Source organism: Cryptomeria japonica, chromosome 10 (genome assembly GCF_030272615.1).
Source record: "Cryptomeria japonica chromosome 10, Sugi_1.0, whole genome shotgun sequence".
Lineage (NCBI taxonomy): Eukaryota > Viridiplantae > Streptophyta > Pinopsida > Cupressales > Cupressaceae > Cryptomeria > Cryptomeria japonica.
The window spans coordinates 485,199,423-485,221,583 of NC_081414.1; the positions used below are offsets into that span (position 1 = coordinate 485,199,423).

The following is a 22,161-nucleotide window of genomic DNA, read 5'->3' on the forward strand; positions in this document are numbered from 1 at the left end:
TTATTGTTTTTTTTAATGCAAACATTGTAGCTATATTCCACGAGTCTTTCACACATACTGAAAATAAATTTATTATTTGCTTGCAAATTTCAAAATAAAATTCGATTTTTGTAGTTGACGACCAATTCTTTGTTTTTTGCACAAATTGTGACTTTGAGTGAATCACACTTTGTTGGCTAGGGTGGAATCTTACACCATCAAAACTAATCTTCTTGAGGGTTTTCTTTCTATAGTGGAAGTAATCTGTTCAACTCCACAATTGGGGTTTCAACCAAATATCAAATGCACAGAAAGAATAAGATTCCTCTTATTTATATTCTTCCTAGGAATTTTCGAGATATAATTAAGTCACCTAATAATAATAAATAATTATTCCCCTCCACCAAATGGCTTTATTTTATTTTTTGGTCCATTAGTAAAAGTCATTAAAATATTCAAGTTAATCATTAATTAAATGCAAGTTGCTTTAAAATATCAATTTTAAGACAACTTTATTTAATTAATTAAATTATATCTTTTCCGCTCACTGAGGCTAGAAAGGGGACATTACAATTTTCTTGTTGAAGGAATTGTTAGCTAGACAAAAGGGGAGTCCCCCAAAAAACATTTCCCTGGGGTGCTGAAAAAACCCTTTGGCTCCTTAGTTGCTACCTACTCTCATAAAGGTAAAGTTGGGGTAGTTGTGGGCTTGTGTTCTCTTAAACAATCTCCAACTCCGGTTGAGAAAAAAAGTGGTAAGAGAAAATTTGAAACCTTGGTGAGTAAGAATGCTGCAAAAAAGTCTTTTAAAAACAAAGAGATTGAGGAGGGTTATTTTCTTGAGAGTCATTTTGTTGGGAAGGCTCTTTTTAAACCTACACTTGTTAAATCTTTTAAGGGGGGAAAGAATGTTACTTTGTCTCAAGAAATGCTCATTGATAAAAAATTATGCTTAGAAGGTGAAACATATTGGTAGGTAAACCTCTTGAGTTGTAGGAGATAGAATTGTCAAGTGACCCCTCTTACTTAGATAAGGATAAAAGAAGCAAGAGTACAAAGGATAGCACCCTTGAACACACTTCTGTAATGAAATAGGAGGGGAATAGCTAGTTCAAAGAGATGAATGCCCCCTACACTGATCTGATGTTGTGGATAGCCACCAGGCCATCAAAACTAAGGATAACCCCTAGGTTCCTATTGCTGAAACCCCCAGAATCTAATTGCTAATGAAGATAAACAAAATAAATGTTCTCTCTTTGGTGACATGGCCAGTCAGGTTGATAACATGGAGAGAATAATGGAGGTAATGGAAGAAAATGGGAACAATATGATAAGGTTTATCACTTTGGTTATGAACATGACTATTGCTACCCACTCTCTGTTACAGGTCAAGGATTGCAAGGTGCAAGGGACTTTCTGTAATGTACCTACAATTGTTTTTAACAAACTTGCAAATTTTCTGATTTCCTACTCCTAGACAATTTGTCAAACAGTTGGCAGAACATTGAATCAATCAATATTCTAAATTATAGTGTTTGGGAACAGCTGCAAGTAGCTTTCATTATCATTGGCATATTCACAAACATTTGTAGGTATTAAGCAATTTATTGGCATTTTAACAAACAGTTGTCATGCATCAACCTTTCATTGACAATTCACAAACAATTGGCCAACACAACCCCTACTGTTATTTAATGTCAAAGATACAGTTGTGGAAGCAACTGATAGGTGAATTATAACAAACATATAGCCATCAATTGATAAGAGATATTTTGTCAAATAGTAGGCATGAAAACTGAAATACAAACCACAAAACTGATTTTTTTGAGTTCACAATAACTGCTGAAAGCAACTATATCAGCTAATATAATGGCTGGAAATGAAACATTACTAAAGCTAAAAATGACATCAAAACACATATGAATATTGCTGTAAGTTCTCTTTCTAGAAGATGCTTCATAAGGTTGGCATGACTAGTAATAGTGGACTGATATTGCTGCACTACTGCTGTAGATAAACTTTTGATCTCTTCCCAGTCCTGTTGTATCCAAAATCAGATACATGCAAACAAGTTAATGGCTGTCATACTTTGTCAAGACTGTTGGAACAAAAAATCATACCCTTGAGCTTCACCAAATGATGCAACATATATCTGAAATCTGCAAGTGGATTGATTGAATATAATTATCAGCAGCTGAAATAAGTCATATTTATGACACACCAGCTGATCCCAAATAATACTAGCAATACTTTACAACCTAGAAATGATATTTCAATTCTTCAATGTGAATCTCCACTAATCTCATAACATTTAGCACACTAGCAATCTCCATATGAAATTGCTCCAATGAATGTTGAGGGTTTTTGTTCCCAACCAAATATCTACAGCACATAGGTGACTTTGGGATGAAATCACTCTGAAACAGCTAGGAGGGTTTTTATCTCCAAAACCATTTTTACCTTGGGGTTTTTGTCTTAGGTGTAGAAGATAAATAGAGTTTAATTTTTCAAGGAAAGAAAAATTGATAATGAATAATGGATGATCAACCTCTTGTCCAAGCCCTCCTTAGTAGCTTTTTTGAAAAGTGCTTTTTACTTTTTCCGTAAGAAACATTTTTTTCTCTTTTTGCCCCAAGTGAGTTGAAATTCCCCTTATAATTCAACTTTACATTTGGGTTCAAATATAAGTCACTTTTATGTCTCTATATCCAGATCCTTTTTAAATAATTAAATATAAGCTGCAACAACTTAAATATTTAATTATTTTTTGTACAATCGCCAAAGTTGTGGAAAACATTTAAATAGCCCAAAAAATGAATTATGACCAGACCACCAATACCTTAAGCGCATATGATATCCATCTATATGAAAATTGTCACTCTCCAAAAATGGACTTTTCCAAGAAGTGGAGTGCTTCCAGAATGTTGGATTTGCACATGAAAGTAGCATCGTACTTGCCTTAGCTCCAAGAACACTTTGCCATTGTCAAAATACCTCTCCGATAAAGTTGGCACTCTCTAAGAAACTTGGAGGTTTCCAAGGTTGTTGGAATGGCCTAGAAAAGGGACTTTACACTTCCAACTCTATCATGGAGAAAGACTTCTTTAAGTTTCTCTCTAAGGAAGGGGGAAATTCTTGTGACCCCTAAGGCCTTGGGTACTTTTTTTTTCTGTTTCTTTTTTGTTTTGTTTTATCTCTGCTGTTTTTGATTAGCTGCTTTTGTGCTGTTGAACTGCTACCATGTCCCTTTTTCCAAACATTCTAAAAATAGAACTTACTAAAAATAGTAAGCCCAACTATCCCAAAATACTAAATTAGGATCGTATGATAGTTTGGAAAATAATATTAATTATTATTTGTTGTTGCAAATTCGAATTTCTCACAACAAACAATGTTAAATTAGTAACTTCTTATTTTGGGCTTGGATTTTTGAAAGCATCTTGTTGGCTTTGGCAAGTTGGCTAGTAGTGGGTGGTTTTTGAAAAGCTTCCTTGGCATTCTTGGGTAATTTTGGCAACTAGTGGATTTGTAATGGATTCTTATGGAAGTTGCCAAAAATGATCATTTCCTTTCCATGCAAGTTTCCTCAATTTCAAATTGTTAGATTTGGGAGCCCAATTTGATTTTGATTTTGAATTTCATATATATTGAGAAATTTGGACATTTGCAATTCATTCAGAAACTAATTTTCAGTTTGAGCTTTGGCTTGTTTCTTCAATGGCTGATAAACCAGTGGAGAAGGAGACTATGGAACGAGAGTTTGAAAGTTTCTAGGTGTGAGAATTTGTCAAGATCTACAGTCCAATTGATAGCACAAATAAGAGAGAACAAAATATGTCACAAGAATAAACTGTATTCCTATCAAGATGCAAAATACCCAACTAACTGAGTTGATTGATTGAATTGAATTGAATTGTTATATACAATGTAAATGAATGTTTATAAAGGCAAGGCATGAGAGCATACAATCATGACATGTGGCTCAATGAGATAGAAGGGTAGGTAGGGGTAGGTAGGAGAAATAATAAAATCTTCCACGAGGTGGATCACCCACTGAAGGTGGAATGTAACAACAAGATAAGACCACAAAAGGTGGAATTTCTCCTACAAGCAACTTCCCTATGTGCACACTTCCCTAAGTGTCTCATATGCAAACTAAAATGAATGCATTATCCAAAGTCAACTTAAGTAAAGTGTAATTATGAGACATAATTTACACAAACACTAGGTGATCTAAGGACATGAGTCAAAGGATTACCAAGTGATCTAAGATAGGACTCTACCATAGAACAATCTCATTCAGAGGTTATCTTTGTGTTAATTTGCTAAGGATTTCTTCAATTTTGAGTTTGCAACTGTTGCAGAAGTTCATGGCATCTTAGAGGTTGTAAGTTTTCTGTAATTTGATTGTATTTTGTAAATATTCGTCAATTAAGACTTTATTGTGAAGTTTGAAAGGTTTCCTTGAAAACTGGTTAAGCTAGTTGTGAGATTTGACACCACTTTGGCTCATAGATTTGTATGAAGCTTACAATTAATGTAAATTATTGTTTGCAGCAGATTATGACATTAACCATGATGTATTTCGGATTTCCTTGATATAAATCTGCACATTACATTCCTTTTCAATAAATTATGTTCTTTTGAAGTTTTGGTGTGAACAGTGATCTTTTAATTTGCTAGTTTGCATGTTCCTATTAACTCTTAAATTCAAAATGAAGAAATCTTTAAAATAGTTTATTTCAGATTTGATATTTTATTAGACAAGGGACACTACAGTGGTATCAGAGCCTTGATTTAGACTTTCAAAAGAAAGGGAAAAGGGGACAGGGTTTAGGAAGGCTAATCTAATCCTACGAATTCGGGAGACGGTATCAACGGGGTGCTCTCGAGAAACCAAACCTTGCTTCGCCACACTAGGGACAACTACACAAGGCCGGTGCAATCTTCAATGGGTTGTGCTTATGATCGAGATGTTGGGATGCACAGGGGATGGGCTCAGACTAACTTTGCACGGTGAGATGGAAATCATCCATACACCAAAAGTATGAGCGGAGATACGCCATCAATTGACACTTATCAAATCCTTCATTCAAATTAACAACAATGAAAGCAAATCTAAGTTAATTCTAACTAAGTGTTGAGGCAATTGAAACCATGCAAATCATTCAAATAATAGAGATTACAAAGCAGCGCACATGCAATATATTATCTAGAAATGACCTTAAGCAACAATACATCAAAAACCTCACCCTCTCCAAATGAGAGGAGGCAACCTTATATAGTTTTCAAGAATAAATGAACGACCGAGATCAAACAGTGATCAAGGGCGCAGATTGAAAGCTATAAACCCTAATTAGGGTTTCCCAAAACTAACTACCCTCGACCAATTACATTTGGGACACTTGTCCTTCTTGCTAAATATGAACCATCAATGAAAATAAAAGGTTGTTGCATTGTGAAGTGTGCCCTTCTAGAAGCTTCTGGATAAGTCAGGTTCATCGAATTTGGACATGCTAACTTGGAGCGATCTGATTGGTTGGAAGATGACGAGGCGCCACCTCAACGTGTTGAACGTCTTCCTTGAATTTTCCAATTTGTGTCAAGAAATTGTCTAAGTATGGAAATTTGATTCCTTCTTGTCACCATTTGATTCTGCTTGGGAGCTTGTATTTTTCAATTCCTTCCGAAGATGAAATCCTTCAAGAAGTTGGAAGTTTATTTAACTTTCCCATATTTTCACCAAGTCTGAGAACTTTTCTTTCTTGATGCCTTGAGATTCTTTCAAGTGCCTCGAATTTGGAGAAGAAATCTCTTCGTGAAGTATTTCTCATACTTAGCCAAATTTTATCCCTCTCTATGCTCGGACGAACCTTGCTCGTGGTCCCGTTTTCAATTCTGAAATTGGCTCGAAACTCCATTTGTGTTTTCTGTGATGATCCTGCCTTCAGTTGCCAATTTATGTTGCGTGGAGGAGGGATAAAAAGCTCTAGGTAACCCCTTGCAAATATGAAATGATGGGATCAAGCTGTTTAGGCATTCGCTGTGATCATGTCCTTCTCGATACCCTGACATGCCTTCAACATTTCCCATACTTAGCCAAATTTTGGCTATCTTCACACCCGGATGAACCTTGCCTGTGAACTCCAACTGCGATCTCTATGATGATCTTGCTTCTATTTCCTCTTGCGACCTGTAAAACCAAAGGAAAATAAGTTAGAAATCTATCTTGGATTAAAGAAAATCAAGGCTGCGAATGGCTAAGTGTTTGGAAAATTTCACTTCATTTTCTTACTTAGCCATAAAAACTGAAATTTCATCCTCAAAACCCTTCAGTCTTCAAGGGTGGTTGTGATCATAAATCAACACCAAGTGTTATAACTCCGAAAATTTCTTATACTTAGCCCAAAAAAAATAAAAATGATTTTCATTCTCTAGAAATTCGAATAAGTTTACTAAAAATCATTTCTTAAACTCTGCAAAATACTTAGAAAATTCATAAATCTGCGTCATGAATTCCATTTCACCTTCGAATGGATGGAAGTAAGGCTGGAATTTTCTCAAGAACACTCAGGAAATTCAAGAACGATTTAATAACTCTTCCTTATGCTGGTTGTCTTTCTCAAAAAGAATCTATGAAACTTTTGTCAAAAAAGTTTATCCAACCTCCAACACTGTTCAAAACTTTCTCCAAATGATCTTCAAACCGAAAATACTTTACTAAGCTCTCGTTAGTAACTCGAACTTCTTGGTGTAGAAATGAAGTTTACAACTAAGTATTTGTAAATAAAGTTAAATCCTCAATTAGAAACCCTTAAAATCTTCCAACTCATGTTTCCAATTTTAACTTCATTCTTTAGGAAAGTGTTGTCATGTTTCCAAATTCGAAGAAAATATATTCCAAAAGTTTCCAATTTGGCTATAAGTTCGAAATATTTATTAATCTTCCAATATTCTCCTTTTGAAAACTTTCTATTTTGGATTTAAGTTCGAAATCTTGAAGGATTTTCATGACATCATTTTGTATTTTCGTTGATTTTGTTTGACTTTTATGTGTAGGTGGACTTTTTGGAAGTTTATCTTCATCTTCTTCAAGTTTTGGCGAACTTTGCTTACCTCTCCAAGGTATGGCGGAGTTTAGAGGGCCTTCCCCTATCATACTTAGCATCTACTTCCTTGGGCGGAGTTTTGAAGGGTCCCTTCAACATGGAGGGTGGACTTTGAGCAAAGCTCAATCAAGGCGAATTTTTAGCTAAGGCATAGGGCGGACTTTGGAACACACCCCCTAGGCGGACTTCTAAGACATCTCCAACATGGCCTCCCAAGGCATGGCGGACTTTGAACAAGGCTCCTTCATGGTCTCCCAAGGCATGGCGGACTTTGGACAAGGCTCCTTCATGGTGAATTTTTTTTTGGCTAAGGCATGGGGCGGACTTTGAAGGCCTCTCCTCATGGCTCTCTTTACCCTTGGCGGACTTTGGAGGTCTCTCCTACATGGCCTTGAAGACCTTGGGCGGACTTTAGCCTTTGCTCCTTCATGACCTCCATCAAGGTGTAAATTTGACTAAGGCATGGGGCGGACTTTGAAGTTAGCTCCCACATGACCTCTCTTCTTGGGCGGACTTTGGTGAGTGTTCCTTCATGGCCTCCATCAAGGTGTAAATTTAACTAAGGCATGGGGCGGATTTTGAAGTTAGCTCCCACATGACCTCTCTTCTTGGGCGGACTTTGGACAAGGCTTCTCCATCACTTGGCATGCTTGGGCGGACTTTAAAGAGTGCTCCCACCTTGGGCGGACTTTGAGGCGCTCTCCACATGCTTGGGCGGACTTTCAAGAGTGCTCCCACATGCTTGGGCGGACTTTGAGGCGCTCTCCACCTTGGGCGGACTTTGAGGCGCTTTCCATCTTGGGCGGACTTTGATGGTCTCTCAAGAGGGTAGACTATATATGAAATATAACATTTAAGTATAAGTGGTATTTCAATATGTCGTTTCTCTTTCTTATACTTTAAGTTATATTTCATATATATTGTCAGGATGTTTGAGAGTGGTTTCGGGCCTCTAGGACTAATAATGCAAAATCTAGTTTTTGGAGGATTCTCCAATTTTCCAGACTTAGTCAAATTTCAGGATCAGGATGACATTCCAGACTTAGCCAAATTTCAGGACATTTGAGGATTAGGATGATTTTTTGCGCTGATCATCCTTTGAAGGTGCCATGACCCCCTAAAATATAGGAACTTAGCTTTTTGGGTCAAAACTTGAAAATTTTGGATCGCGGTCGAAGCAGATCAGTGGTACAAGTGTAAACTCTAGGTTTGCATCCCGAAAAAGCAAAAAGCCTAAAATCTAGGGATTTAGCTTTTTTAGGTCAAAACTTGGAATTTTCGAGTTCCGGTCGAAGCAGGTCAGTGGTGCAAGTGTAAACCCTGGGTTTGCATCCCGAAAAAGCAAAAGAGCCTAAAATCTAGGGATTTAGCTTTTTTAGATCAAAACTTGGAATTTTCGAGTTCCGGTCGAAGCAGGTCAGTGGTGCAAGTGTAAACCCTAGGTTTGCATCCCGAAAAAGCAAAAAAGCCTAAAATCTAGGGATTTAGCTTTTTTAGATCAAAACTTGGAATTTTCGAGTTCCGGTCAAAGCAGGTCAGTGGTGCAAGTGTAAACCCTAGGTTTGCATCCCGAAAAAGCAAAAAAGCCTAAAATCTAGAGATTTAGCTTTTTTAGATCAAAACATGGAATTTTCGAGTTCCGGTCAAAGCAGGTCAGTGGTGCAAGTGTAAACCCTAGGTTTGCATCCCGAAAAAGCAAAAAAGCCTAAAATCTAGAGATTTAGCTTTTTTAGATCAAAACTTGGAATTTTCGAGTTCCGGTCGAAGCAGGTCAGTGGTGCAAGTGTAAACCCTAGGATTGCATCCCGAAAAAGCAAAAAAGCCTAAAATCTAGGGATTTAGCTTTTTAGATCAAAATTTGGAATTTTCGAGTTCCGATCGAAGCAGGTTAGTGGTGCAAGTGTAAACCCTAGGTTTGCATCCCGAAAAAGCAAAAAGTAGACATCCCTAAAAAATAGGTAAAACTTTCTAAAAATCAAAGAAATGGGACTCGGACTCGGCTCGGACTCGGCAAGGCCGACTCGGACTCGAGACTCGGCGTCAGACTCGGCTCCAGACTTGGCTGGACTCGGGAAAGTGAAAAACTCAAGAAATTTAGAGATTTTAAAAGATTTAAAACTTGTTTCAGACACCCTTTATTGAATACACCTTAAAGACACAAAAACATCATTAAACTCGGCTCATTTGATTACATACACAAGTATACATCAATCACATAAGCATAAACGCAAATTGTAGCTGAAGAAAATAACAAACATAGATATATAAATATTGTCAAATGTATACAATATTACAAAACTCATGGAATAAAAAATCCATGTCATCATATGATCATCATCAAATGTTTCATACAAATACCAAAGGTAAATAGTAAATACTAAATACAACTACAAGTGTACAAGCCTATGGCTCAGAGGGCCGTGCCCAAGGCATTTAAAGTAGGTCCTGGATGATTCAACAGCCATAGTCGCTCCCCGTGACACCATGCCATGCTCACCAACATCAGGAACGACTGTGTCATGCTCACCAACATCAGGAACAGCTGTGTCACTCTGAGTCTCAGTATTTCCTGTCTCTGCTCGTGTTCTCTGCTCCTCCTCTGCCATGGCTACAGCCTCAGCCTCTATATCTACCTGGTCGATCCAATCAATGTCATCATCACTAAATACAACTGTAGGAGTCCCAGGAGCTGTCTGATTCTCATTGGCCCACTTTGCTTCAAGATCAACCTCATCTAGAATGATAGGAGACATGTCAACTGTTGCATTCTTTCTCATTCTCAGGCGGAGGTTGTAGTGAACAAAGACGAGATCATTCATCTTCTCCACAGATAATCTATTGCGCCTGTTGGAGTGTATGTGCTCTAACATACTCCAATTGCGCTCACAACCTGATGCGCTGCATGGTTGGCTCAAGATACGAATGGCCAACTTCTGAACATTTGGTGTCTCTGGGCCAAAAAAGTTCCACCAATGATCTGAGTTTGAAATGAGAAAAATAAATAAAATCAGTCTCACTCATGAACTCATTTAACAAGTTACAATATAGTATTGAATAAAACTAAAATTAAGCCTAACAATTTATTTTTACCTGGCATCATAGTTGTCCTACCGTCTTTGGCGACAGGACAAGAGAAGGTCTCCCCTTGTGCATCTGAGAACATCTGTAGCTCTCAAAAAAGGTCTATCTGAGAAGTACCAGCAGGTCCCATCTTCTCCATGATTGCATATAGCCCATTAAGGACCTCCGCATCAGCCTTGAAAGAAGGGATAAAACGGAATGCCGGATTCAGATAATAGGCTGCCGCATGGATGGGCCTATGAAGCTGATGATGCCATCTCCTATCAATGATCTCCCAAATGGGACCATACTTGCTCTCATCTGCTCCATAGACGAATCTAATGGCCTCTTTCGCCCTATCCATGCCCTCATATATATAGCCCATTGCAGGCTTATCTCCATCCGCAACTCGCAACAAAACCACCAAGGGCTTAACAAACTACAAAATTGAAAATATTGTGTAATTTAGAAAAATGAGCAAATAAGAGAATACATATAATAAGTTATAAAACATGAAGTTAAATTGTAGAATTTATAAAAAAATTACCTTCACTATCTCATCACAAGGGACCCAAAAGCCTTGCTCATCAAAAATGCAGTCTGCCATCTCTATCCTTGCAGGGGTGGTAGCATAGGATGAGGAAGACCACTCCTCACCAACAATCATACGTCTCAAGGCAGACTTAGACCTAAGCATGGACTGCAATGTGAGGAAGTTTGTGGCAAATCTTGTGATTCCTGGACGATGCAACTCCTTCTGCTCCGTGTATTGTCTCATAAGAGCCAACACCCATGAATGATTATATACAAATTTGCAGACATTTCTTGCCCTTTCTACACATCTCTTGACCCATGGGATTTTTCCAATATCCTCCAACATGAGGTCAATGCAATGAACAGCACATGGAGTCCAAACTATAGATGGGTGCCTCTCCATCAATAGTCTACCTGCAGCAACATAATTTTTTGCATTGTAAATTGTAATTAATGGAGGTACAAACTACAAGATAGTAATTAATTTGCAAACAAAATTAGTTTGTAATCAAAAGTTTACCTGCAGCAACATAATTTGTTGCATTGTTTGTCACCACCTATACCACGTTCTCCTCACCCACATCTTCAATCACCTCCTCTATCTGCTCACATAGGTAGGTGGCATTCTTGCAATGGGCGGAGGCATCAATGGACTTGATGAAAACGGTGCCCCCTGAAATAAAAAAATAAAGCTAGGTCAATGATCATTCAATAAACCATTAGATAAAAAATAAAAAATTAAAGACTATATGAAACTAAAATTAATCAATCACCTGCGGAAGAAACAAGAAAATTAAGGAGAGTTCTATTTCTCCTATCCGTCCAACCATCAGTCATGATGGTGCAACCTTTAGTGCTCCATATGTGGCGTTGTTCATCTAAATCCTTTTTCACATCATCCACCATTTGAGACAAAATGGGTCCCCTCAAATCACTCTCACTAGGAGCTTTGAACCCCGCCCCGCATATGGTAATGGCATCAACCATTTGTTGCCAATAAGGAGACCTGTCGCAAAGAAACTCAATGAGATAAGTTAAGTATAAAAATTCAATGAGATAAGTTAAGTATAAAAATTAAAACAATCAAAGTTATCAAACATAAAAGTTAGTAAAACATTCACCTAGCTACAAAGAATGGAATACAGCTGTAGCTCCAAAACCTGCCAATTGCCATTTTAGCAGCATCATGGACCTCCTTGTTCCAACCCATGCCCTCAAGCGACGGTTGGGACCCAGGAGTAGTGCAAGGCACAAAGAAGGAATCCAACCTAGATTTACAAATCCTAGGTCCAATGGTAACATTCCCACTACAACTACTAGTGGTAGGAGCATGAGAAGTGGCGGTGGCATTGCCACTTATAGAAGTAGAAGCAGAAACGGAAGCACCAGCAGTAGCAAACTGAGTGGGACGATATGGAGCTAAGGAAGAAGGGCCTCCAACACAACCTAACTGTGTCCCTCTTCCTAAAACTGTCTCTCTCCCAATGGCCGCTCAATCCTCCTTTTGTTTCTTTTTTCTTTCAATCTCCTCAACCATTACATAACAATCACGTACGGCCTCAGAGACTGCTTTTAGGCATGGTTCGGCATCATGTCCACGCACACCAGCAATATGGTATTTCAGCCTATATATACCTCCATGGAATATTGTTTTGCAAAACATACATTTTGTTTGCCCCTTTCCTTGCCCTGGAAAATCCTCATGATATTTCCAAGCAGGGTCCTTTCTCATGGGGGGTCTAGAAGCTGAAGTAGACATTTTAGGATAGTTTTGTGAAACTTGAAGTTGAGACAAATAATAAAGTGAAGTTTGCTGCAATAAAACATTACAAATACAAAATAAAATTAATACATACATTCAAAAAAACTAAAGTAGGGTTTGTAAATTTTTTTTTTTTTAAATTGCAAGGTTTGTCAAACCCTACAATTTTTTTTAAAAAAAATTTACAAACCCTACATACAACCCTACATAGTACAACTACATACTACATGCTACATACAAATTACAAACATACAAAAGATCTTGCATACAAGAAAATGTAAAACTTTCAAAATAAATGAATAGAAAATGGAATTTTTGCATACAAGAAACAAAATAATGTTCAAAAAAACAATCTTACCTCTTACAACAAGCTTGAAATGAGCTGCAAACTCTTCCTATCTAACTCTTGATGCACCAAATCGAAACACAATGCAGCTCCAATGTGACAAACTGAAGAAAACTTGAGCTTCCTCCTTGCTGGTTTTTCTTCTATGCACCCTTGCTTTTCTTCCCAACTCACTTTACTCTTCCTTTTTTTGCAAGTGAATGAAATGAAAGTCACTTTTAGGGCTAGAAGACAATTAACATTAAAAAACGGATTTAAAAAAACTTTCCAAACTAATTTTTTTTTGCGTTTTAACTTATGCCAACGCCGGCCGAGTCCAGGGCTCGGGACTCGCTGAGTTTGGACCAAACTCGCCAACTCGGCGAGTCCGAGTCCGAGCCCCTGGGACTCGGCCGGCCTGACTTGGACTCGGACTTGCTGAGTCTGGCCGATTTCGGGCGAGTCCCGTTTCTCTACTAAAAATAGATATACCGGGGATTGGGCTAAAAATGCCAAAAACGAAACTTCCTAAAAAATAGGAAAAAGCAAAAAAGCAAACTTTCTAAAAATAGAAAGTTGTCCAAATTCGTCCAAATCAAGTGCGATCTTCGTCCTTTGGCCTCTCTAAGCACTCTGGTGGTGTTCACATTTCGGAATCACATAACTTGCAAAAACTAACTTTCAATTGTCAGGACCTGAAATGCTCTGAACTGGACAAGGCTTGGTGAAATTGCAGCAAAAGGTCATAGGACACTAACAAAAGCCTAGAAAGCAGGAAAAGAGAGGGTCCCCATTTGCAATGGGGTGATGTGTGAAAAAGATCACAACAATATCAAGCCACCTATTGATGTTATTTTTCGAGGAGAAAATAAAGTTTAATTTATGCCTCTTAGCTTGACTTACCAATTGAAGGTGAATCAGGTATTGCATTTTGAAATGATCTTTGTCGAAAACATTTTATGTTCCAAAACCTTGATAGATAATTTGGAGCATTTGGAAATAGTTTCAAGCATAAACAAGCAACACGAACTTCAAAGCATATCAACATCATGGGATATTGACTTCATTTTATGGGGTCATGTCATATGTTTCCAAGATTGTCTGGAGATTGCATCACAAGAAGCATTGAAGGGATTTGTTATGATAATTATCTCATGTTGTATACTTAACATTCCATATTTCTCATGTGCATTATCTTTAGAGTGTGGTGCTTAAGGAAAGGGAATGGTTTGGATTTCAATGCAAATGTGGGAACCCAATAAATTTGATTTCATCAAGTCCCAAGTTTCAAAAGATGGATTCACAAGGCGTGATGAGAAATTTCCTATTAGTTATTCTTGGAAAGAATTCATATATCCTATGGTTCATGGAAGACTTGTGATGGAGACAGATCACTTTGAAAGGAGGCTCTTTTTGGTTTGGTACAATAGGAGTGATGGGTCACAAAAATCGGCATCTCAAAAGATGGTGATAGATGACTTTTTAAGAATAATTGTTTCTTGGCATTTTCTAATTTTCCATAGAGGTCAAACTTCAAAGTATATCCCTCATGTTAGATTTTGTTGATGATGCATTTGTCTCTAACATTTTAAATGGATTTGTGAAGAAAGTCAAGTATGTGCCAATGATTAATTTTAGGGAGTTCATCATCTTTCAATAGAATAAGTTGTTTAACCTTGTGGAAACCAAAGTGCCAAGGAATGAATGTTTCTTCTATTTGATCACTCTACTTCTATACATAGGATCCATTAGACTAATCTATACGTCTAAAAGTGACTTCTCTTGGGTTGAGGTAATGTTTGGGTCTGTTATGAATTTTCATGATATGCATCTCAACAATGAAGATGTGAATGTAGGATTTATTTCCAAAATATGTAGTGGCTGTGGTAGAGGATTTATTGGCTGTTATAACAGTCCTAATAACAGCAAGAATACAATTCATAACATCAGCAAATGTTTCAGAAATCATAGATTCAAGTTGCCCGATGACTGCACTTCTGGCTAGAGATTCTAGACACTTTCTTGATTTGTAGTGAGAGATCTACTTAGAAGTGTTTTAAGGTGGAAAACATCAAATACGTCATTAAGTCTCCTAATATAGTAGAAGATGCAATAAAATTATTTTCTACTAACATTTTGAAGATATTATTGGATGACTAGTGTACGTTTGTTGGAGGATTAGAAAGTGCATATTTCCATCAAAAGGACTTGTGGTTTTTAACATCAACATCCAGAGTTTGGTGTAGTATGAGATGTTTTATCATTTCATTTTCTAACCCTCTTATGTGTCATTGTTGTTCCAAATTGGATCTTAAAGTTGCATCAAGCATCCTTCAAGCAAAGGCAAAATTTGAAGTACTTTGTGATGTATTCTCTAGGAAGAGCCTACACAACTTAAAGATAACAGAGGTAATTCTTTTCAAGATTGCAATTCACAATTATGAAGGATGTATTTTCTATTTTAACCATCCTATATGTTGCATAAATCAGATTTATATTTTTAAGGAAGGTTTTGAAAGCTTTGGAACTAGTTTTCTTGGTGGCAATACATGTATACAGTTTTGGAAAGAAGTTAAAAAGAGGGGTATATTGATTGAAAAATATGCAAGGTATGCTGTTGAACCTCAAGATAAATGGAGTAGATGGTTACACATTGAATATCATCCTCACAAAATTACAAAGCACACTTATACTTGTTGAGACATGGACCAGCTAGGACTCGAACCTAGGACCTTCCATACGCTACTGGAGTGCTCTACCATTGAGCTACTGGCCCCTCTTGGACCAATCCATCGTCGGTCCGGGTGTGGTTTATTTCCAACACCAACACCCCCCCTTAAGCCACACCTCTCGTGTGCTTGGGGCTCCTAGCCTGGACTTGGCTCTGATACCATGTTGAGACATGGACCAGCTAGGACTCGAACCTAGGACCTTCCATACGCTGCTGGAGTGCTCTACCACTGAGCTACTGGCCCCTCTTGGACCAATCCATCGTCGGTCCGAGTGTGGCTTATTTCCAACACCAACACCCCCCCTTAAGCCACACCTCTCGTGTGCTTGGGGCTCCTAGCCTAGACCTGGCTCTGATACCATGTTGAGACATGGACCAGCTAGGACTCGAACCTAGGACCTTCCATACGCTGCTGGAGTGCTCTACCACTGAGCTACTGGCCCCTCTTGGACCAGTCCATCGTCGGTCCGGGTGTGGCTTATTTCCAACACCAACAATACTTTTCAAGGAATTTTCAGGATAGTTAGGAGAAAGATTCAACATCAAAAAGGTACACGATCGCCATCTAAAATTCAATTTGAAATGATTGGATATTTTATGAATCAAGAAATTGGATAATTTTGTTTGCAATTGCTCGAGGACAAGCAATTTTGGCAAGGGAGGACTTGTCATCTCCCCTTTCCCAAATTTTCTAAAATAGTAAGCCCAAGTATCCCAAAATAGTAAACCAGAATCATATGACATTTTGGGAAACAATATTAATTTAATATTTGTTTGTTGTTGTAAATTCAAATTTCTCACAACAAACAATGTTAAATTAGTAACTTCTTATTTTGGGCTTGGATTTTTGGAAGCATCTTGTTGGCTTTGGCAAGTTGGCTAGTAGTGGGTGGTTTTCAAAAAGTTTCTTTGGCATCCTTGGGCAACTTTGGGAACCGGTGGTGTTTTAATGGATTCTTATGATAGTTTCCAAAAGCAATCATTTCCTTTTCATGCAAGTTTTCTCCATGTCAAATTGTTAGATTTGGGAGCCCAATATGATTTTGAATTTGAATTTCAGATATATTGAGAAATTTGGGCATTTGCAATTCATTCAGAAATTGATTTTCGGTTTGAGCTTTGGCTTGTTTCTTTAGTGGCTGATAAAATGGTGGAGGAGACTATAGAACAAGAGTTTGAAAGTTTTCAGGTGACCTAAAGACGGGAGTCAGAGGATTACGAGGTGATCTAAGACGAGAGTCAAGGATTACCATAGAATAATCTCATTCAAAGGTTATCTTTGTGCTAATTTGTTAAGGATTTCTTCAATTTTGAGTTTGTAAGTGTTGCAGAAGCTCATGGCATCTTAGAGGTTCAGGTTTGCTGTAATTTGATTGTATTTTGCAGATATTTGTCAATTAAGACTTTATTCTGAAGTTTGAAAAGTTTTCCTAAAAATTGATTAAGATAGTTATGAGATTTGGCACTAGTTTGGCTCATAGATTTGTATGAAGCTTGCAATTAATGTAAAATGATGTTTGCAGAAGATTATGACAGTAATTATGATGTTTCTTCCTTGATATAAATCTGCATATTATATTCCTTTTCAATAAATTTTGTTCTTTCGAAGTTTCAGTGTGGATGGTGATCTTTCAATTTCCTATTTTGTTTGTTCATGTTAACTCTTAAATTCAAATAAATAAATCATTAAAATAGTTTATTTCAGAGCTGATATTTTAGTAGACAAGGGGCACTACAACTGCTGTCAGTATGGACCTGTTTTGATTTGCCTTTGGGCAGTTTTTGTAAAGGGATGACACCCTTGTTTTCCCGCTTAATCTGATAAGATACAGATCAATTATTTTCAAATGCAGGTAGGAAATCATCAGATATTTAGGTAGAAAATTATTTTCTATAGGATCAAAGAACTAGTCAGTATGAATTAAGACAATGTTTAATTGTATGCATATTATTACATATATATGAATGGAGAACAGAAATTGAGAATCAATGAGAAGGAATTCTCCTAAAAAATTGAACGTGTAAACCATGTTAGTGGATGGAATTTTATATTATTCTTTTTGACATTCTTTTCACATTTTTGTTGTACTTTGGGATGCACTTCCCTTCAGATTTTGTAGCTAATTCTTATTTGGAATGCCTGTCAATTGTTACATTTTACAAGTGAAATGCTTTGTATCATGTCCTAAACCACAAATATCTGTATTTTTACCAATTGTCACCTTACGAAAATCTCAATTCTGTGAGTTATATTATTGTTTGTTGTACTGAAAACATGCAAATGCATTTGAATTTGATGGGATGATATTTTAGTAAATCATAGTAGGTGAGGAAAAGGATGCAGATATACTTATTGTAGCTTTTTGTGAGCACAAAAGCATTTTATATAATCTGTAACAAAACGCTGACTATTTCTGTGGACATGTTTATTGTAGCTTTGCATGGGCACAAAAGCGTCAAAATGCATCTTTCCTTCCAGGTGAACATTTGTTATTCTTTATTTTATGGATGCTAAAATATGATTACATTGAAAAGGTTATTTCAAGGAGATCTTTAAGCTTGTGATGCAATATGATTCCACAGATCATTTGAGGCTCTTAAGGTTGATTGGGTCTTTGTTTTCTCTAATTTTTAAAGTTTCTTAAGTTGCTGCACAGTTCCTTAACAGACCATTCCAAAGGAAGTTTTGGTAGTTTTATTTTTCTCAATCTTTCTCTTCAAAACATGACTTCGGAAACATTAACACGTACATAGAAGCAGAATCTGTACCTCTTTCAGCAAATTCAAGAAAATCATTTTCTAGGGAACAGCAACTTCTTTTTACATCATATGTGGATTTGAAGTGCTTGATTGTTTCCATTTGTAGACACATAATTAGTTTTCTTTGAAAGACGATCTTGCCTCAAATCATCCCGTATTTCATCTGCATATCTGCATTGACTTGCATTGACTTTTCTCACAAGGGAACATCTCTATTCGTATATTATTATATTAGTGAAGGTCTGCACCCCTTTGCTCAACTTACTGGTAAATTAATATGCATACTATTTACAATCTCAAGATGCAAAAACAAAAGCAATTGCATCATTCAGCTAGCACACCTGCCAAACCTCCCCTCTAGCAAAAGAATTATGGCTATCACAAACATTGCAAAGATACCTCAAACACCATTTAAGACATTGTCTGCCCGTAGCTAGCAATGAATCGTAGATGGCATCAGTCTAATGCCATTGAAGATTGCACTTGATGCCCATGTTCTTTGATTGCATACTATGCCACTAGAACCCCTGAAATATCCCCCTTAATTTTGTTCAGAATTTTAACACAATACTTTCATCCATTAGCGTTAGCATGATGAAATACTAGGAGCAATACATATTGGCGATTAGACCAGCCACTTCCACTTTTCAGTGGGATAAATAAATACTGGAAATTTACTACTTGGCGGTATAACCAGCCAATTACAAATCCAAGAAGACTGAAGTTAAACAAAGACAATCACTCAACTACTTATTTAGCGGGAGGGCTGGAAATAACAAACTATCCACTCAACCACTTATTTAGCGGGAGGACAAGAGTACGAAATGAAATAGAGATAGGCGGCGAAGCCAGCCTCTTCCACTTATGCAGTGGCCAATACAAGAAAGTATAATGCAGTATGAAAATGGACTGTTTCAGTACTACTGAATACAGCCTTACAATAAACCAACTTTGCAAGATACTGTCAGTACATCAAAGCTCCAACCTCTAATGAATACAAGAAAGTACTCCAAGAAGCTACAAACAAGAATACTGGAAAACACAAGCCAAAATGAACACTTTACCAAATCTGAAATAACACACCAGCATCACCAAAATCAGACCAGCAGCACTATGAAGTCCGTAACTCCATCATAACACCTCCGAATGGCTCTAAATCAGTGGCGAATGAGAGCTAGGAAGGAGACGCCCAAGTTCCAACCCACCAACTAAGCCAAGCAACCTCAAAACTTTAATGCACACATTCCAATGTTACTCCAGTATGGTATGACTTGCCTGGAGAAGGTGATCTACCTTAAAAATCCATCTCTTCACCTTAATTCGTGAAACTTAACAAGAAGGGATGCCTAGAAGAGAGGAATCCAACGGGCCAATACCCAGAACGATTAGACAATCAAGCAAGGAAATATGACGAATAACTGCTTCAGCCATGAACAAACCAACAACATACAAAACACACCACAACACTCAGAAAACTGAAAACGCAACAATAAAATCCATCTCAATATAGCTCAATCTATCCCTCTGAATGAGAAATATTCTCTCCAATCAGCTAGGTGCTATCTCTCAAGCACGAAATTGGCACAAGCTAGGAAGCTCTCAACTTCGAAGCACAAGTCTAGCACAAATTCGGCAGCACTTCGTTACAAAATATTCATGGATGTCAAAACAAGAGCCCAACACTCTTATTTATAACCGTGGTGTCTCCAAATTCAAATTCACATTCCCTCCAAATGGACGCCAAACCCAAATGCACACTAATTTCACCTTAATTTGAAATTTGCATTTCATTTCCCCTTCTTTCCAAGTCGACCTTCACATAGAAGCAAATTTACTTTATAAAAATGACAGTAAAATAATAATATGGCATAAGGTAGATAAGTGAAATATATTATAAAATTAACTTATTTCCCACAAGGCGTCCATCTTGCCTTATTAATATTTCACTATATAAAATATTTTTCCTCAACAATAAATCGCCCAACCTTATGACGTAAAATAATACTTTATCACCTCAAGTTGTCCCCTTAAGTCATAGCCATAAATACATAAGTCATACGCTTAGGGCAAGGGGGGCATTAAAAAATATTAAAAATACTTTTCCCATGTGTTGAACAACTGCCATAGTGAACTGAAGGCCAAAAGTATTATAAACTGTACTGCCAAAAATAGCCTTTGAACTGGACAACTGAAACCTGCCAAAAATAGCACTTACTAAAAATAGAATACTGCTAAAAATAGTGTATCCAAATGCATTTTAACCACATTCTGAGCAGCTGTCGCAACTTACTAAAAATAGTAAGTCCAGAAAAGTCTTCGGATCTAGTTGCATGTCACACCATCACAAAGCTCTCTGAAAACCCAGAAAGACCCAGAAAAATGAGCTGTCCTCACCCCTACTTACTAAAAATAGTAATTTTACCAAACTCCATTGATTGCTACGCATGTACCATCATTGCGAAGCTTTTTGAAAACCTAGAAAGAATCCAAAATCAAAACTGTAAAACTCCAACATGCAAGCTACCAAAATTGCTAAAACATCCTCCTAGAAAATAGGAAACCCTAAATCTGCCTCTAATTGACCAACGGGTCTCGGGATTGGCCAACAGTCCCCAAAACAAACTAGAGCAGAAAAGGGGACATTAGAACACCAAAACATATTTCTATGCCTGAAGACATAGGCCTCTTATTGGAAACCATTACATGTATTACAATCCTTGTAGTTCCTAATACCTAGCAAAACGAATCATGCAACCAAAATATATACAAAGCATGTTTATCGGGCCGTGGTCTAGCAGTAAGATGGGGCACAGATCACAATGACAATCCAGTTTCAAAATCACATCAACATACCCCACATCCTAAACTTTATGGATGTATATCCAAGTTGAAAAGAAGTTTAGATTTTGTGCAATTTTAGTCAACTAAAAAAAAATTCTGTTTCTATTATATGAGTTGATTGGAATGAGGATAGTCGAAAATTAGAAATAGCTAGATAATAAAATTTCAGCTACTAGAATTCGACTTCAAATTTCTTTTCTTCTCTTGATGAATTCAAGCACATTTGTTTGTCCTTGTAATGTTAAACAGTTCATTTACATTTTTTATAATGGGTGATACTTTGCTGCATATGTCAGGTGATCATATGGTCTTCTTTATGTTAAACTTTATCCTTGTGATAGTAGTTATGATGACATTTGAACCTTTCCTACCACGATCGACTAATAGACCACAGCGGGAAGACCAAAACGAATCTAATCCTGAGCAGCAGGAACAAAGGAAGGAGCAAGAGCCACAATTTTCTTCTTGATATTTTCTCATGAATTATTTTGCAGTCCGCATTCAAAAAGACAGCAACTGTTTCCTTTTCATCATTATTTGTCATTTCAATTATTTCCTCCATCAATATTACTCATGTAAAATTGGATCATACTTTAAATATTATGAAGAAAGAAGGCTGCTATTGGCAGCACTTTGATCAGTGATTTGTTTAAATTAAAGGATTTTGTATTATGTATTTAATGCACAGTCCAAAAATGCATGGGTATTCTAAATTCTGTTTTCACTTAAAATAAATCAAATAGAGACAGTATGTAGGAGATGAATTAAATTGATCGCTGTAATACTAGATGCTTGTTGCTGCAAATTTTAGAGAATATTTGCAATATTATGAACGGGCCTCACATTGTCAAAAAAATCAATGCCATGTTCCAAAGGAAATGGCATTTCTTTTGCTCAAGACTAATATTGAAAGGTTGTGTCTAAAATGTTTTTAATTTTATGACCAGGCCTTGCAACCTTGAAAAATAATTATCTACTGTGGTTCAAATGGTAAGGCACGTTTCTTGTCTGAAAGTAATGTTAAAGGTTTTGATCTCATATTAGTAAAAAATTGACAATC

General features: G+C 37.0%; 3 protein-coding genes across 4 annotated transcripts in view; 1 reads left to right on the plus strand and 2 right to left on the minus strand.

Moving 5' to 3' along the window:
- LOC131039445 (protein ZINC INDUCED FACILITATOR-LIKE 1) overlaps positions 1–21,741 on the plus strand; it is an 80,091-nt gene extending 58,350 nt beyond the window's left edge. For both annotated transcript variants that reach the window (XM_057972223.2, XM_057972224.2), the window contains 2 exons: positions 17,936–17,979; positions 21,398–21,741. In XM_057972223.2, coding sequence (XP_057828206.2) covers positions 17,936–17,979; positions 21,398–21,570 — 217 coding nt within the window. In that variant the 3' untranslated portion in view covers positions 21,571–21,741. The remainder of the gene's footprint in view (positions 1–17,935; positions 17,980–21,397) is intronic.
- On the minus strand, positions 9,436–10,480 carry LOC131859623 (uncharacterized). Its single transcript, XM_059213589.1, has 2 exons — positions 10,179–10,480; positions 9,436–10,065 (listed from the first exon to the last, which is right to left on the minus strand). Exons 1-2 carry the CDS (start codon positions 10,249–10,251, stop codon positions 9,476–9,478), a joined length of 663 nt encoding a protein of 220 aa, XP_059069572.1. The 5' UTR covers positions 10,252–10,480; the 3' UTR covers positions 9,436–9,475.
- On the minus strand, positions 11,433–12,590 carry LOC131039446 (uncharacterized). Its single transcript, XM_057972225.2, has 2 exons — positions 11,804–12,590; positions 11,433–11,688 (listed from the first exon to the last, which is right to left on the minus strand). Exons 1-2 carry the CDS (start codon positions 11,890–11,892, stop codon positions 11,448–11,450), a joined length of 330 nt encoding a protein of 109 aa, XP_057828208.1. The 5' UTR covers positions 11,893–12,590; the 3' UTR covers positions 11,433–11,447.
- Positions 21,742–22,161: the final 420 nt, after the last annotated feature.